The 14,146-nt window shown below is 35.3% G+C and overlaps 1 protein-coding gene across 2 annotated transcripts; it reads left to right on the top strand.

Annotated features, from left to right (window-relative positions):
- Nucleotides 1-704: 704 nt before the first annotated feature.
- LOC141837390 (uncharacterized) lies at nucleotides 705-12,838 on the top strand. Of its 2 annotated transcripts, none has more exons than XM_074724831.1 (25): nucleotides 705-1,154; nucleotides 1,229-1,394; nucleotides 1,594-1,710; nucleotides 1,789-1,925; nucleotides 2,114-2,273; nucleotides 4,462-4,529; nucleotides 4,752-4,850; nucleotides 5,039-5,154; nucleotides 5,947-6,121; nucleotides 6,202-6,312; nucleotides 6,420-6,498; nucleotides 6,583-6,726; nucleotides 6,835-6,948; nucleotides 7,917-8,038; nucleotides 8,322-8,404; nucleotides 8,502-8,626; nucleotides 8,706-8,823; nucleotides 8,924-9,061; nucleotides 9,830-9,926; nucleotides 10,030-10,152; nucleotides 11,506-11,598; nucleotides 11,684-11,789; nucleotides 11,864-12,003; nucleotides 12,094-12,180; nucleotides 12,253-12,838. In XM_074724831.1, exons 1-25 carry the CDS (start codon nucleotides 852-854, stop codon nucleotides 12,379-12,381), a joined length of 3,150 nt encoding a protein of 1,049 aa, XP_074580932.1. In that variant the 5' UTR covers nucleotides 705-851; the 3' UTR covers nucleotides 12,382-12,838. The 2 variants fall into 2 exon arrangements, with proteins under 2 accessions (XP_074580932.1, XP_074580983.1); XM_074724882.1 differs by having other exon boundaries at nucleotides 1,085-1,154; nucleotides 1,264-1,394.
- The last annotated feature ends 1,308 nt before the right edge of the window (nucleotides 12,839-14,146 follow it).

The raw sequence follows: 14,146 nt of genomic DNA, 5'->3' as shown, positions 1-14,146 counted from the left end.
TCGAATCCGCAATACCTTTCTGATGACTAATTATGCCTTCTCACAAATGTAAATATCTTTTCTTAATGAACTGTGGATCAACGAATCATTTTTATTCTACCCTAATAATTATTTTTAGACACTAATTTGTCCATTGTTCTATTAAGTTTCAATTCATTTGAACAATTTAAATCATAATTTTATTTTCAACAATTAATTTATCAATTGGCTAATAATTTAACTAACAAACTATTTAAACATTCAATCAACTCTAACTTCAATTGCTGAGATAATAATAATTATATTTTACAATAACTAATTTACAAATACTTATAGTCAATTGCGTAGTCTATTAACATAACATAAATAATTTCTCTTAACTAATGATCAAAATGCTTTCTCAATTAAAATAAATCTTTAATTGATTTAAATTCGATTAAGTCATAAACCTAAAATTAAAAAGCGTAATACAAATATTTTATTTTATTTTTGAACATAATTGTATTTAAATTATCTAAAAAAATTTGATTCGTTTTCTAGCGCATTTCTAGTTCATGAAGATTTTAATATATATGAATCCTGAACCGGTCGAATCAGTTATGAACCGGACGAGAACCAAGGTATCTTGATTTAATCGCAGCGTAAGTTCACGTTTTCCCTCCCGTGCTCCGCTTGCCCTATTCGACGCCGCCGGCTCCTTTGTTTCCTCCCGCCGCCGCCGCCGCCGCCGCCTCTCTTCCAAACTCTACTCTGCTCTTAGCCGCTCACCCTAATATCACTTTCGCTTCGCCCAAACTATAGTCGCCACCTTATCTCCTGTTGCGATCATCAATCGTCGTCGGCTAAATCCATTCTTACCTCCCCTCCAAGCCATGGAATCAGACTCTATGGATTTCAAGCTCGGAGAGCTACTGAAAGAGGTGCAACTGGATGATTCCACTGTTGAAATTGTAGACCTAGCGGTCGCTTCTGTTGTAGATGCCGTAAAGTCGATCCCTGAGCGGCTAGTGAGGGCCGACGAGGCTTCCAGATTCATCGCAGACCTTGGCGTGCCAAGTGAGAAGGTTTCTTTCACGTTCCGTGTCCCTGAGTCCATCCAAGTTGGCGGAAGCCACTCGATAAGTTCGGTCGCAAAACCTGACATTAACGTTGATCTTTTAGTTCGAATGCCTAAGGTGAGTTTTTGTACGTTTTCTAGTCTTCTCGTAGGCTGATCGGGTTTTGCAATAACATGCAATTTTGTGTTTAGGGTTGCTTTCACGAGAAAGATTATTTGAACCATAGGTACCATGCAAAGAGGTTCCTTTACCTCCGGGTCATAGAGAAGAGCTTGGAATCATGCTCTGCTGTTAAGAAGATTGCATGGTCAAGCTTTCAGGATGAAGGCCGCAAACCTGTGTTGATAATTTTTCCAGGTTCTTTTTAAAGCGTACTATAACCTCTATACAATTTTGCGTTCTTTCCCTAAAACTTTATAAGCACTACAATTATGTTGAACAATGTGATTTATTTGAGGCCTCAGCATAGAAGATTATTCCGCTTTTTATCTATTTTAAGGTAATGTTGTTTGATATGTTTGGGGATAAAACTAAACCACCTTTCTCGGTGCTGCAGTAATGGACTCTCCAGATCTTTCAGATTTTTTCATTCGGATAATTCCAACTGCAACTTCTTTATTTAGTGTGTCCAGGTTGAGTTTGTCACGAAATAACGTTCGCTCATTTTCACAAGGTAATTTTGTCAGTGGCCTGCCCACCTGAATTTCTTGGGCCTCACAGTGCACGTAAATTTTCCTGTGTGTCATTGCAGAAGATGGTCTTGCCCAAGCAACTCCAATATACAACAGCAGCATCTTGGAAGATATGTTCTTGGAAGAGAACTCTGAATATGTGCAAAAAGCTTTTCATGAATGGAAAGTTTTGAAGGAAGCACTAATTTTGCTCAAAGTACACCTTCTTTGCTGAAAATTGACAATTTTGATGTTCTTTACAAAAGTTACTATGAGCATGCCAATTCTAGCTATTTGATAACATACAAGTTTCAATCTTGTTTAAATATTAGATCATGAATAAGCATTATTATTAATATGTAGAACATTTTTAGTTAAGTTGGACTGATTAATTGATCTCTATAGGTTTGGGCTCGGAATAGGAGTTCCCTTTATTCACATGACAGCTTAAATGGTTATTTAATATCTATGATTTTGTCGCACCTTGTTGCTGGATCTGGAGAAAGCCTCATACACAAGTCAATGAACGTGATGCAAATTTTCCGTGTTACGCTGAAATTTATTGGTAAAAGATTTTATACTGCTTATTTTCTGTTTCAACACTATGCACATGGATTTAAATTCTTACAATTAACTATTCATATGTCATCTTAAAAAAGAACCACTCTGTATATGGAGATTTCAGTTTTTATAATTAACCGGTCATACTCTCATATTAAAAAAGAAAATTCCACCAATATGCCTTTGTTCTAAGGACTCTATTGTCGTTTTATTTGTTTCTATATGGTCGGAAGGTGATATGAGATTCATGCCGACATTGTCCAAATTTAGTGTAACTGCTAGGGAGAACTTGATAGGCAATTAGAACTGTGTTGGATTTAATAATAATCCAAATCCATAACTAAAACTGTGGTTCTAAATGGTTATTGATGCCTTAAATTTAGGTTACATATTGAGTTGGACGTTGCATAGTCACAATTAGTTGTAGTGCTATTTTAAAAGCTCTAGGAGCCTCTTAAGGTGTAACGGATTCTTATTGTCCTAGTGTTGGGTATTCACCATACTGAAGTTAGGCACTTATTTATAAAATATCTAAAATTAAGAAAATATGAAATTATGGAAATAGCTTTTGTACGAGTGCAATATATCATCTCATCTCTATGCTTTATATGTCTAGTTTTCTTGCTTTTTATTTGTTGGTTCCATCTCTGCCAATGAACATAGGAGAGTTATTTGTGCATGAACTATAACAGGAAGAAGAAAGGTAAAATGAGTTGGTTCAGTGAGGCACACATCTAGATTCATGGCTGTATCTCATGTAACATGTTCTTGAGATGCACGATGTCTTGGCTCTGTCTTCCCTGAATGCCTCAGTGAGCACCCAACACCTGTGACATTATTGATTAGTTGCAGATTCTGATTTGTTGGTCAGTCCATTTTATTGACTTAAATTAGTATCCTGCCTGAGAATTTGATTGAGATTTGACTCCAGCTCTAATTTTGAGTTGCTGGGTTCAATCAGCTTATCTATTGGTGACAAAAAAATTTCAATTTTGTCTTGACTTACAGAACAATGGAACTTTTTTTATTGGAGATGAAACTTCTAACTATAGTTTGAATGTTTGTTTGACACATATCACTCACTTCACATATACTTTATAATTTATTATATTGTCAGTTGTTCTAGGAACATAGACATCCAAATTTATTGGTAAATATCTACTGTAGGAAGTAGAGATATGCTCATTTTGGTTTTTGTGCGGTGTTTTTATCTCTGCAATGCCACAGCCATAGCACTGAGGCTCCTTTTCATCAACTTTATGATCCATGGATTTACATTACTAACAAAAGTATAATATCACACCGTGTGCATTTCCTTTGTTTCTTTTTTTAATTTGATATTTGCTTTTGAGATAGTTGTATTTTGTCTCAAAATATCTCAGTAGATATGCAGATTTTTAATTTGCACTTTATTTTCTGGCTCCGTTTCCTCAAGCCACTAAAGGAGTAAAATCATTGTCCAATAATCTTGCACAATTCTTTTGGACACACTGAAAAGTTGTTGTATTGTATCGGGTCTGTTACAGTCTCAGGTCAATGTCTACATGAAACTCGTATTTGACCCTGGTGTCGCTGTGGAACAATTTCCTATGTTCATTTCTTAAAAATAGAATTTGAAAGTTGAAGGGAGTAGTAAATGATTTAGAACTGATTGGTTTAACACATTTGAATTTACTAGAACTGAATCGTATGATAAATATGACTTTTTCCCTTTTTAATTTTCAATGCCTTTATTTTATTTTCTAAAATCTGCAAACTGGAAATATGAAATTGTCACAAATAAGGGTTTCAGTGCAGGAAGTCACTGCTGAAAAAGGTTAAACATTCTCCTCGTGGTCTATGTAGATGGTGTTTAAGAAATGCCACCTCCTGTGAAAGATTTATTTATTATTTTAATGTACCGGTGATGAAGTATGTTCCAGTTTGAATGGTCTGGACATATGATAATCTTGACATCTGCCACCTATACAAATCTAGAATTCCCATATTTGATTTCTTCTTCATTCTTTGTCTTAATAAAAAAACTTTCTGACTTCTCTTTAATCATTATCTTCATTCATTGCTAACTTGTATTCCCTGATTTGCTATTGGTCTGAACAAATAATTTGTTGAATTTATCAGATTATCTCTTAATTTTAGATAGTGTCTTCTCTTCACAAAAAATTGAACTTCAAATTGTTTCTTCTTTGCAGCAAATTTAAACTTGAAAGATAGACTACTTTTTCTTCACCCTCAAGGCCATTGTAATATAGCGAAGGAGGTATGCATCTTGTGCAGTGGCTTCTATTTTGTGTCTTTACCTGTTACATGTTATTACTATGGATTAATTGATTTCTCTAGTTTCTAGTGTTAGGTAACTAACACTTTGTCAGGCATGATGTTTTCCCTTTCGTGCTCAAAGAATTTAGTATTGATTGTCTGCTTACAAGATCATTGTTCTTTCCTGCATAAATCTGTTCCTTGGTGTGTGAATCTCTTTCAGGATATGAATCAGCTCCTAAAATCCTTTGATACAGTATTTCTTGATGCATCAAGCTCCTTCAACTTGTTGTTTCGCATGACAAAGACAGCTTTTGTGGAGGTAACCATCCCTATCATAGTTGTGCCAGCATCTATATATCCATCTCCGCTGGTCTATTTCACTTTGGCATACACATCTTCCACTTGGTGTTCATCCTGATAATCCTTGGTTATACGTACCTTCCATTGCCAATTATTTGATGTTATTGTTGGTGCTTGAGGGTATACATGATTTTTCTTCCTCTTCAGCTACAGGATGAAGTATCTTGGACTCTAAGTTGTATTGACAAATGCAGAGGTGGTGGATTTGAGGAGATTTTCATGACAAAGGTTGACTTTGCTGCTAAATTTGATTATTGCTTGAGGTAATCAATCTCCCAATAAAACCTGAGACCTCAGACTTGTTTTTTGAACTTGATGGAAGCATATAAAGCTATAAACTGCAAAAGTTTATTGAAACCTGGAACATGTCCTATATATATTGTATAGACAATATCTAGTTATTATCATACCCAAACTCCTGTTAATTTCTTCAAAAGATGTTTCCTTTCATGGCATAATGTTTTTCAGTGTTTGCAGTAATTTTCACCAATAAACTTGATGGATGAGTTCACTAGTTTTTGAAACTCCATTCTCTTGTTTCTTTTGTTCCTACATGGACTACTAATTAATGATGTGAAAAGTGAGAAGCATGAGAAGGTTATTGGAAAATTTGTTGTTCTAAAATTTGATTATATGGAAGTTTTTACTTTTTAGTCTTATAACTCTTTCTCTTTCCCTCTCTTTGTCCTTCTGAGATACTGTAATCAAGGATCAAATACTGATTATTTATAGAAAACCTTCAAGACTATAGTTTAGCTTAGCTTACTTTTTAACATATTCTGCATCTTTGTGCCTCCTTGGAGACTTTGAAGCTTTTTCTAATGGGATCTTTAAACTGAATCATAATGGTCACTTCAGGGTGTGGACATTGATGGTTCATACAATACTTGGTGATTTTTGTTTCTGAATTCTTGTTGATCCTCATAGACCTTATTTTACATTTTGTATTTTTTGACATTTAATGATAAAATGATTGTTACTTTGAAATCCTTCAGCAAGTTCACTTATTTCCAAAAGTGAGATTTGTTGATGTTATTTCTTTCCTCTCATTACAGGATAAATTTGAAAGGTAATCCTAAAATTTGTTCGGAAGATTTTTGTATGGACAATGAATGTTGGAGAATTTATGAAAAGAACATCCAGGCTCTACTGCAAAGAGGGCTAAGTGATAGAGCAAAATTAGTTCGTGTAGTATGGAGAAGTACACCTTTAGATTGGAACGTAGAAGATGTATGCACTATGCAGATTGGTGTACTAATTTTATTTCATTTTTATCATTTTTTTCTGAAATTAATAGTTCTTGTTTGCAGGGATTGTCATATTTTGGTAATGAGCCAATCATTGTCGGAATATTAATCAGCTCCCAAGAGAACAGCTTCAGAGTGGTTGATATTGGTCCAAACCCAGAAAATAAAGAGGAGGCAATTTCTTTTATCTTTTTTTTTTTCTGAACTTAAATCAGCAGTTAGTATGGTTATCTTATCTATACATGTACAACTAAGGATAAATGGGTTTACTTATCCTTCAGGCTATGAAGTTTAGAAAATTCTGGGGAGAGAAAGCAGAGCTTAGGAGATTTAAAGACGGGGCCATTGCAGAAAGCACAGGTGGCCCTTAGTCTTCTAGCTTATATACTTGTGTTTAGTCAGGATGCCTTCTGATTTAACTAAAACCATTTTGCCTTGTTACAGTATGGGAGTGCGAGCCATGGGAGAGACATTTGATAATTAAAAGAATTTGTGATTACTTAATCTCTAAACATTTACTTCTTTCTAAGGAAGACATAGTTCATGTAGTTGATCAGCTGGATTTCTGCCTGCAAGTTAATGGTAAAGGTAAGGCTGTTCTTGCTTTGTTGTCCCTGTTTTTACCTTGTGCTGGTCTCGTTTCCTTTTTTGTGCATTTTGTGCTCAATTATCTATCTTGTCTTTCTGATTCTCTAGATCCTGTAGCATGTTCTAGTGTGCTGCTAGAGGCTTTTGAGCTTTTGTCGAAGCGGTTGCGGCTTTTAGAGGACATTCCTCTGAAAATATCCAGTGTGCAGCCACTTGATCCAGGTTTTATTTCTATGAGCTTAAAGAAACATCTTCGGCTTAATAATATTTTCTCTTTGGGCGTTGGTTCTTTGTGTCAAGTTGTTCGAATTTGGTGTTGCATCAGTAGATATTAGTCTGTTTAATTTCCTCTATGGGTTTCTGTTCACTTCCATGCTGTATTAATTATAACATCATGATATGACAAATTTTTGACATTTGTTAATGATGACAATCTTCCTAATAGGATGTATGCAAACTTGGCATACATTTAGATATGTTGTTACACACTTCTGGTAACACACATTTGCAGAAAATCCTTTGATACTTCCTAACAACTCGTATATGCTTAACAGGATCTATGCAAATTAATTGCCAAAAGCAACCATTGGAAGGTTATGTTAGTTTGTTTCTCTGTTGTGGATAAACTTACCTTAATAGATGAAATTTTAGTTATGGAATTTGCCTTAAATATGTTTTTGTTGTTCTCCCTTTTATGCTCCTCATGGTTTGGCTGTTATGTTTGTGGGTGTATGAGCATATCCAGTTCATCAGGAATAATTCAAACATTTGTATTTATTCTTCTTCTTGTTCTTCAGTTTTTATGTGCTATGTAATTTGGCCTGTGAAATGGCTTAGTTTGATTGGTTTTGTCTGAGTTTTCGTATTTGTTGTTTTTTCCATTAAATTATAATATGCATCCAGTTTGTCTTGTAATCCAGTTTTTGATTTTTTTTCCCCCTGGTATTACTCTTGTGGTTTTAATTTGGCATGTACACATTTTTTTGGGATTAAATATGATCATTGCATCAGTAAGGAATCTACATTCCAGTGAGTTATTGTATAAATTTGTTAGTATTAGTAGGCCGTGTTGATTCTTTTGCAATAAATTTGTCTGTCTGCCATTGCATTCTGCATGACTTACAGTTTAAAAGTAAACGTTGTCTTCTTTTGACCTGAATAACAACATGACTGAATCAAATTTCATGTAGCATTCAGGCATACATCTGTTTTTCCTCCCCAACCTCATCCTCTAGCTTATGAAACAAAATCTGGCAAAAAGCTGCCGAAGTCAGCTACAACCTGTATTCCAACACTAGAAGTTATGATTCAGGTATATTGCTATATGCTACACGTGTTTTTCTTTGTATGGGAAGTCTGCTGTTTTTGCAGTATTTTCAAGCGAACCTGATTGGGAAGTCTGCTGTTTTGTTCATTCTGGACACAGGGCACCACTAATGTTTTTTTCCCATTTATTATATGAGAATTTGGTTGTCGAGACACTTTTTTTTTTGTCTATTTATCATTGGTAACAGGTCTTCTTGTTATTTCTTTAGGGTGGTTTTAAAATACTTTTGATACTTTCTCATCTTAGTTTCATCTGCTACCATGTACAGTTGGAGGGATCAGGCAATTGGCCCTTGGATTCTGTAGCCATTGTGAAGACTAAATCTGCATTTTTGCTAAAAATTGGAGAAAGGTAGGAAGTTTATTGACGTACTACTGTATGGACCTGAGCTTATCTTATGCTAGTTGATCAATTTTGTCTTGGATGACCGATGATTATTTTTGTGCAGTCTTGAGGAGCGCTGGGGTGCACTTTGTGTTGCTGCTGAAGACGAGGTGAATATACTTATGTCTGGTTATTCATTTTGTCTCAGGATTATGCATGAGAAAGGATTAAGCATGTTACAAACACAAGGTTTGGATGCTGAGACTGCAATTGATCACTTATATATTATTATTTTGATTGTGATGCTTATATGCCTATATTCTTCTAGGTGTTGTGGATAAAAATGAGACTTTTTCAATAGACAAAAAACTTTTTATGCGGAGCCAGCACTCCAGTATGATTAATGGTTTACATGGCTGCTACCCTACATATGGTCCAGTGGTTAGGTAAAATTTTCTTCAGTTGTTTGAACTTCTGCTATCCCACAGTAGTTCAATTTCTCTCAAATTTTATTTGTCGTCTTATTTTTCTTATCTTGCTTCATAGGCTTGCAAAACGTTGGGTTGCTGCACACCTTTTTTCTTCATTTTTGGAAGAGGAAGCAGTTGAATTGATAGTTGCTTACCTTTTCTTGAAGCCTTTTCCTTTTCATGCTCCATGTTCGAGGGTTACTGGTTTTCTAAGGTATTCTCTATCACTTTTCCTTTCAAATCCTATGTATACAATTTGTTGTTAATTTTGGTTGCTGAAAAGAAGCTGCCAATTTCTGAATTTGGTAAACTATCTCATGCTTTGATTTTTTGTTTCTGAACATGGCAAATAGTATTTAGTTCATCATTGCTTATTATTCTTTTGTTGATAGTTAAGTTGCTTATTATTCCAGTCTGTAAATTATTATACATGAACAAGTGACCAATGATCATCAAAGTGGCTTTCCAAATTGAGTATCATGGGAGTAACATCTATAGGGGCACGTGCGTTGATGCATTAGAAACCTCTCTGAAGCCCATAGGCTCATTGACGTAGCACAAGATAGATCCCCATACCTCAGCTGATGATTTCATGGTGTTTCATGCTTTAGTAAGCGATCACATGAGGGAGGAGTGGTATCAACATAAAAGTTTGTATTGTTGCTATGAAGGTTTGAAAATTTGGGATGTAAATCAACGTGATTGCATTAAAGCTAGGCCAAATAGACTGTCTTGGAAATAGTACAAATAGAAATGAAATATAATAGTATTTAGACTAGCAGAAATCAAATAAAAATTGTAGCTGAGTCAGCCAATCTAAAATAGTTGGGACAAACACAGACTTGTGGCTCATTTTAAGTTTATTTAATGCAAAAATCTTGTTCATGGTGATTACATCTGAGAAGTTTCTTGGCCTCTAATCATCTTTCTCTTTGTGAGGTCTCTAATTTATTCTACTATGCCAATTCAAACTCAATCACAGGTTTTTGCGGTTTCTCTCATGCTATGATTGGACCTTCTCTCCTTTGATAATTGACATAAATGGGGACTTAACACTGAAGGACGAAAATGAGATCAATGTAATTAGTCAATCAATGTTTATCTTATTTCATTACTAGTTGAGATGTAGTCTTTAAGGAATTTGGATATGCACACATGATAGAATAATTGTTCATTTGTCAGGAAAACTTCATATCAAGAGGAAAATCTTACGAAGAAAATAAAAATATTGCGCCAGCTATGTTCTTAGCTGCTCCATATGATAAAGCATCTAAAACTTGGACAAGGTTGTCACCAAACCGATCAGTAAGTGATTTACATGATTTTACATTCATCTGCATTTTTATTTCAAAATATGTTAATTTATTTCCTGGTTTTTAGCTGGTATGCTCTTCAATACGTATTATAATTTTGTCAGTCAGACGCGATAATTGTTCTTGATTTGTTTTATATAATTTGTCCATTTCCCTCTTTGCTTTACCACATCATTGAGACTGTCAATGAGGTATTTATAACATAAGGTGAACCCATGCACTCACAGTTGCCAAATACTTCTATCTTCTTTTTCACTTATTGTTTTAAATGTATAAAGGGATATAACTTGTTGTGACTAGTATTGTAATTGTAGTGGATATTCTAGCAGCTTGGTCTTTATCAGAATCAGTTCGTTGTTCAGCTGCACTTTGTTTTCTCACTGCATTTCCCACAAGGGAAGGGAACCAGAATTCAGAAACAAAACAGCTGAAGGAAAGAAAAGCATTAAAAAAAATTTCTCCAGATATTGCTGTCACGAGCAGAAAGTTCACTTTCACATAGAATGAAGCTCAAATTCGAGCTTAAAAAATTTTGATTTTTTTTCTTGAATTTTCTAGTCTATTTTTTATTTATGTTTTATTAATCTATGGCAAATAAAGTGTTGAAAAATTTCTCTCTCCTTTTTCCATCAAAAAGGTAATGATTGGATGGAAATTGTTTTACAATTTTTTTTCCTGTGAATTTTTTCCTCTACCCTCCCCCCCCCCCCCCCCCCCCCCCCCCCCCCCCCCCTTTGCAAGAAACAAAACCTAACTTGGACTGATTCCTTCAGCATAGCTTTCAGCTAGTTTATATAGTGTAATAGATATGCCATTGCTTTTGACACTGGATGTAGAAAATTGGTTTGGGTGCAAATTATCTTGAGAATCAAACATGATATCGGTTAGGATGTGTGATTCTGAGGCTTTTGTAGGAAAATTTAAATAGTTAGTGAACCAGTAATTGCAAGAACAATGCAATAGTCGGCCATCAATATGGCCTTACATAAAGCTCAATGCCAATAATTGTCAGCATTTATTTTATGATCCTAAGTCATATTCTGTTAGTAGACCTACCTCGTGTAAAAAATTAGAATCCATAAAAAAGCAAGCTTATTTTTTCGTATAATTGCACCAGGATGTGATGAAGCATAACTGGTCTTGGTCTATGCAAATTCATATTTGAACTACTTTTTAAATGCTAATTTGGCATCCAAGTATGGTTGGCGCTAGCCACTTAAATCAATAATTACTTCTTTTCACGTGTCATGTTTTAAGGATGAAGACCAGTAACTCATCTACTATATTGCTTCATTTTGAAACTTTGATTTGACTGGTTGTTTTATTACCTTTTTTTCTGTAAAAGGAGCTTAAGCGCATATGCTCATATGCTCGTAGCAGTGCTGACCTTTTGACTAATCTCATTCTCCGTGGTGCTGATGGTCCTTACACATGGGAGGTAAAATTGTATTTACCTTGTGTTCCTTGACTATATTCTCTCTAAATTCTAACGTTGATTTCTTTTTCTTGCATCTGGCTTGCAGTGTCTCTTTCGAACTCCTTTGAACAACTATGATGCTGTTGTTGTTCTCCATCATGATAAGCTTTCTACTCCCCAGAACCTTCTCTTCCCAGCTGCGGTTGACTTCGGTTAGTGTTTTGCAGATCAGGGATGTGCACATTTCACTAGCATAAAGCTGATTGTGTTTGTGATGTACTTTCAGGGAAGCTTCTCATTTGTGGGAAAGCAAGCAATCTTTTCCTTCCTTACATGACTCTCGATGGAGTACAAAGCTTGGAAGAAGCGAGAAATAAATTGATGGTTGGTTTTGACCCAACCAGATGTTTTTTGGAGGATCTGAAGGTAAGTTCTTAAACCTATCATGTCATAAACTGAAGACGAGCTTATATTTGGAATGTTCTTTATTTTCCGTCTGCTGTTTATTGGCTTCAGAGAGAGTTCCCAACCACTTTCAAGATATGGTATGATTCTCTTGGGGGTGATGTACTTGGCTTGACCTGTGATAAAAAGGATTCAAGGGTAAACATCATCTATTTAATACATTTCCCATTTAAAGCGTACAGAGTATTTTTATATATGTTTTCTGTGTAGAAACGTGGCCGAGATGGAGCTGATGAGAGCAGCATTGAGCTAACAGACGCCCTAAAGAAAGTTGGGGAGGTTGGTAAGGGTCTCGTAAAGAGTGTACATCTTGTCAAGGTACCTAAATTGCAGCGGTAAGATAACTTTTCAGAAGGTGAGTTAACTAATCGTTGGGCCGGTCAAGGGCTAGCAACGGAGGAAAATGCCTGATTTCGACTGTCAAGACTCGCATCAAATCTAAAATTTTTGACCGGTGTGGTATAGCATTAGAGATGATTCAATGTCTATGAATTATCAGCTTTAACTTAACAATTTTGTAGCTAATAGCCAGCAGAGAAGATAGAATGTACGAGGTGGAATCAATGTTTGCTCACGGGCAATCATTTAGTTCATTTAGAGGAGTAATTATTTATGCACGATTTTGTTTTGTATGATTTTATATTGCATTTTGTAATCAGCTATTAAATTTTCATTTCCGCATGCCTATGAGATTTTCTAGTGAACAGGTATGCGAGAGACCTGATAGTGGTGATGTATTGGTTGCTTATGGGAAGTGTATAACTTTTTGTGATTTATAAATGTAATTTTTTACTAATTTCACTGGAACATAAAGCCATTCTTTTTGCGGCTTCAGTAAGTTCATTGCACATAGAAGAAACTAATACGGTTATCACCTGCTTAAGCCAACATTTGACTTATCTAATTCAAGGAGCAAAGCTAAAATTTTATGGTCTGAGAATAGCTTGTTATGCTTCACAGAATCATGTTTGCTATGAATCATGGAAAATGATTCCATGTTTGGCATACTTGAAAGAGAAAAGAGTGCTAGTTCTTGTCGGTATTTCGAATCCAACAAAAATGAAACAAGGGTATAAATTTAGATAATGCTTTTTTAAAAAAAAAAATCAAAGAAGCGTGGTCTTGTTATCTTTTAACGGTAATTTACCAAATCATGTTGGTAAAGTTTCAAAATGTTAGGTAATATTTAAAATTATCAAATCACATATTGGATACTCATTCTGCCCCTCCGTAAAAAAAAAAATCAAAATTATCAAAGCACATATCTGTGTTTAACGAATTAGGCATAAAAAATAACGTCGAAGTTTTTTATAAATGATATGATATTCATTAATTGATATCATAATTAAAATCTTTATATTCCAATTTTTTTGAAAATATAAATTTTTAATTTTTTAAATAGTTAAGATCTCCATTTTTTTTTCTACACTAATTGGTCTCATTTCTTCATAAAAGCTAAGGCGGAAATTGAAGCTGGCAGTTATGCCACTCTTCAATCAATGGTTGACTGAGGCTTCAGACGACTTAAGATTGTCAAAGTTGGCCTTTTATAATAATGACTTTCAATATTCCTCAAGGTCTAGCTCCAGCTATTAGAATCCTCCTGCTCTACGTGCTAATGGTGCAACGATAGGACATCCAGATTGTAACTCAGGGACCCGCGGTTCGATCTCTAGCTACGGCGTATTTGCAGGAATTCCCCTCCAAATGGGGAACACAATCAGAGGATGCTGGGCATCTGGATTGGCCGCCGTATGCGCTTCCCGATTTACCCTGGTGGTCGGTGGAAAATTTCCGTGGGACCGGACCGACCACCCCCAGAGATGTGGCTACTGGGATTATCATTTTTTTTAGATAATAGAGTAAATCAGGACCAGGCCGGCCACCCCCAGGGATTGAGTCCACGAGACTGACTGGGATTTATCATTTTTTTAGATAATAGAGTAAATCAGCCGCTACGTAATTTCCCGATTTACCCTAATGACCGGTGGAAAACTTTCGTGGAGTCGAATCAGTCACTCTCAAGGATTAAGTCAATACGACTAATTGAGATTATCATTTTTTTTTAATAATAGAGTAAATCAATGTTATGGTCCCTAAAGTG

Source organism: Curcuma longa, chromosome 1 (assembly GCF_044706935.1).
Source record: "Curcuma longa cultivar G26 ecotype Majalengka, Jawa Barat chromosome 1, ITB_CL_G26_1.1, whole genome shotgun sequence".
NCBI classification, from domain to species: Eukaryota; Viridiplantae; Streptophyta; class Magnoliopsida; order Zingiberales; family Zingiberaceae; genus Curcuma; species Curcuma longa.
The sequence above is the reverse complement of the archived record's forward strand: the minus strand, read 5'-3'. Positions and strand labels throughout refer to the sequence as shown.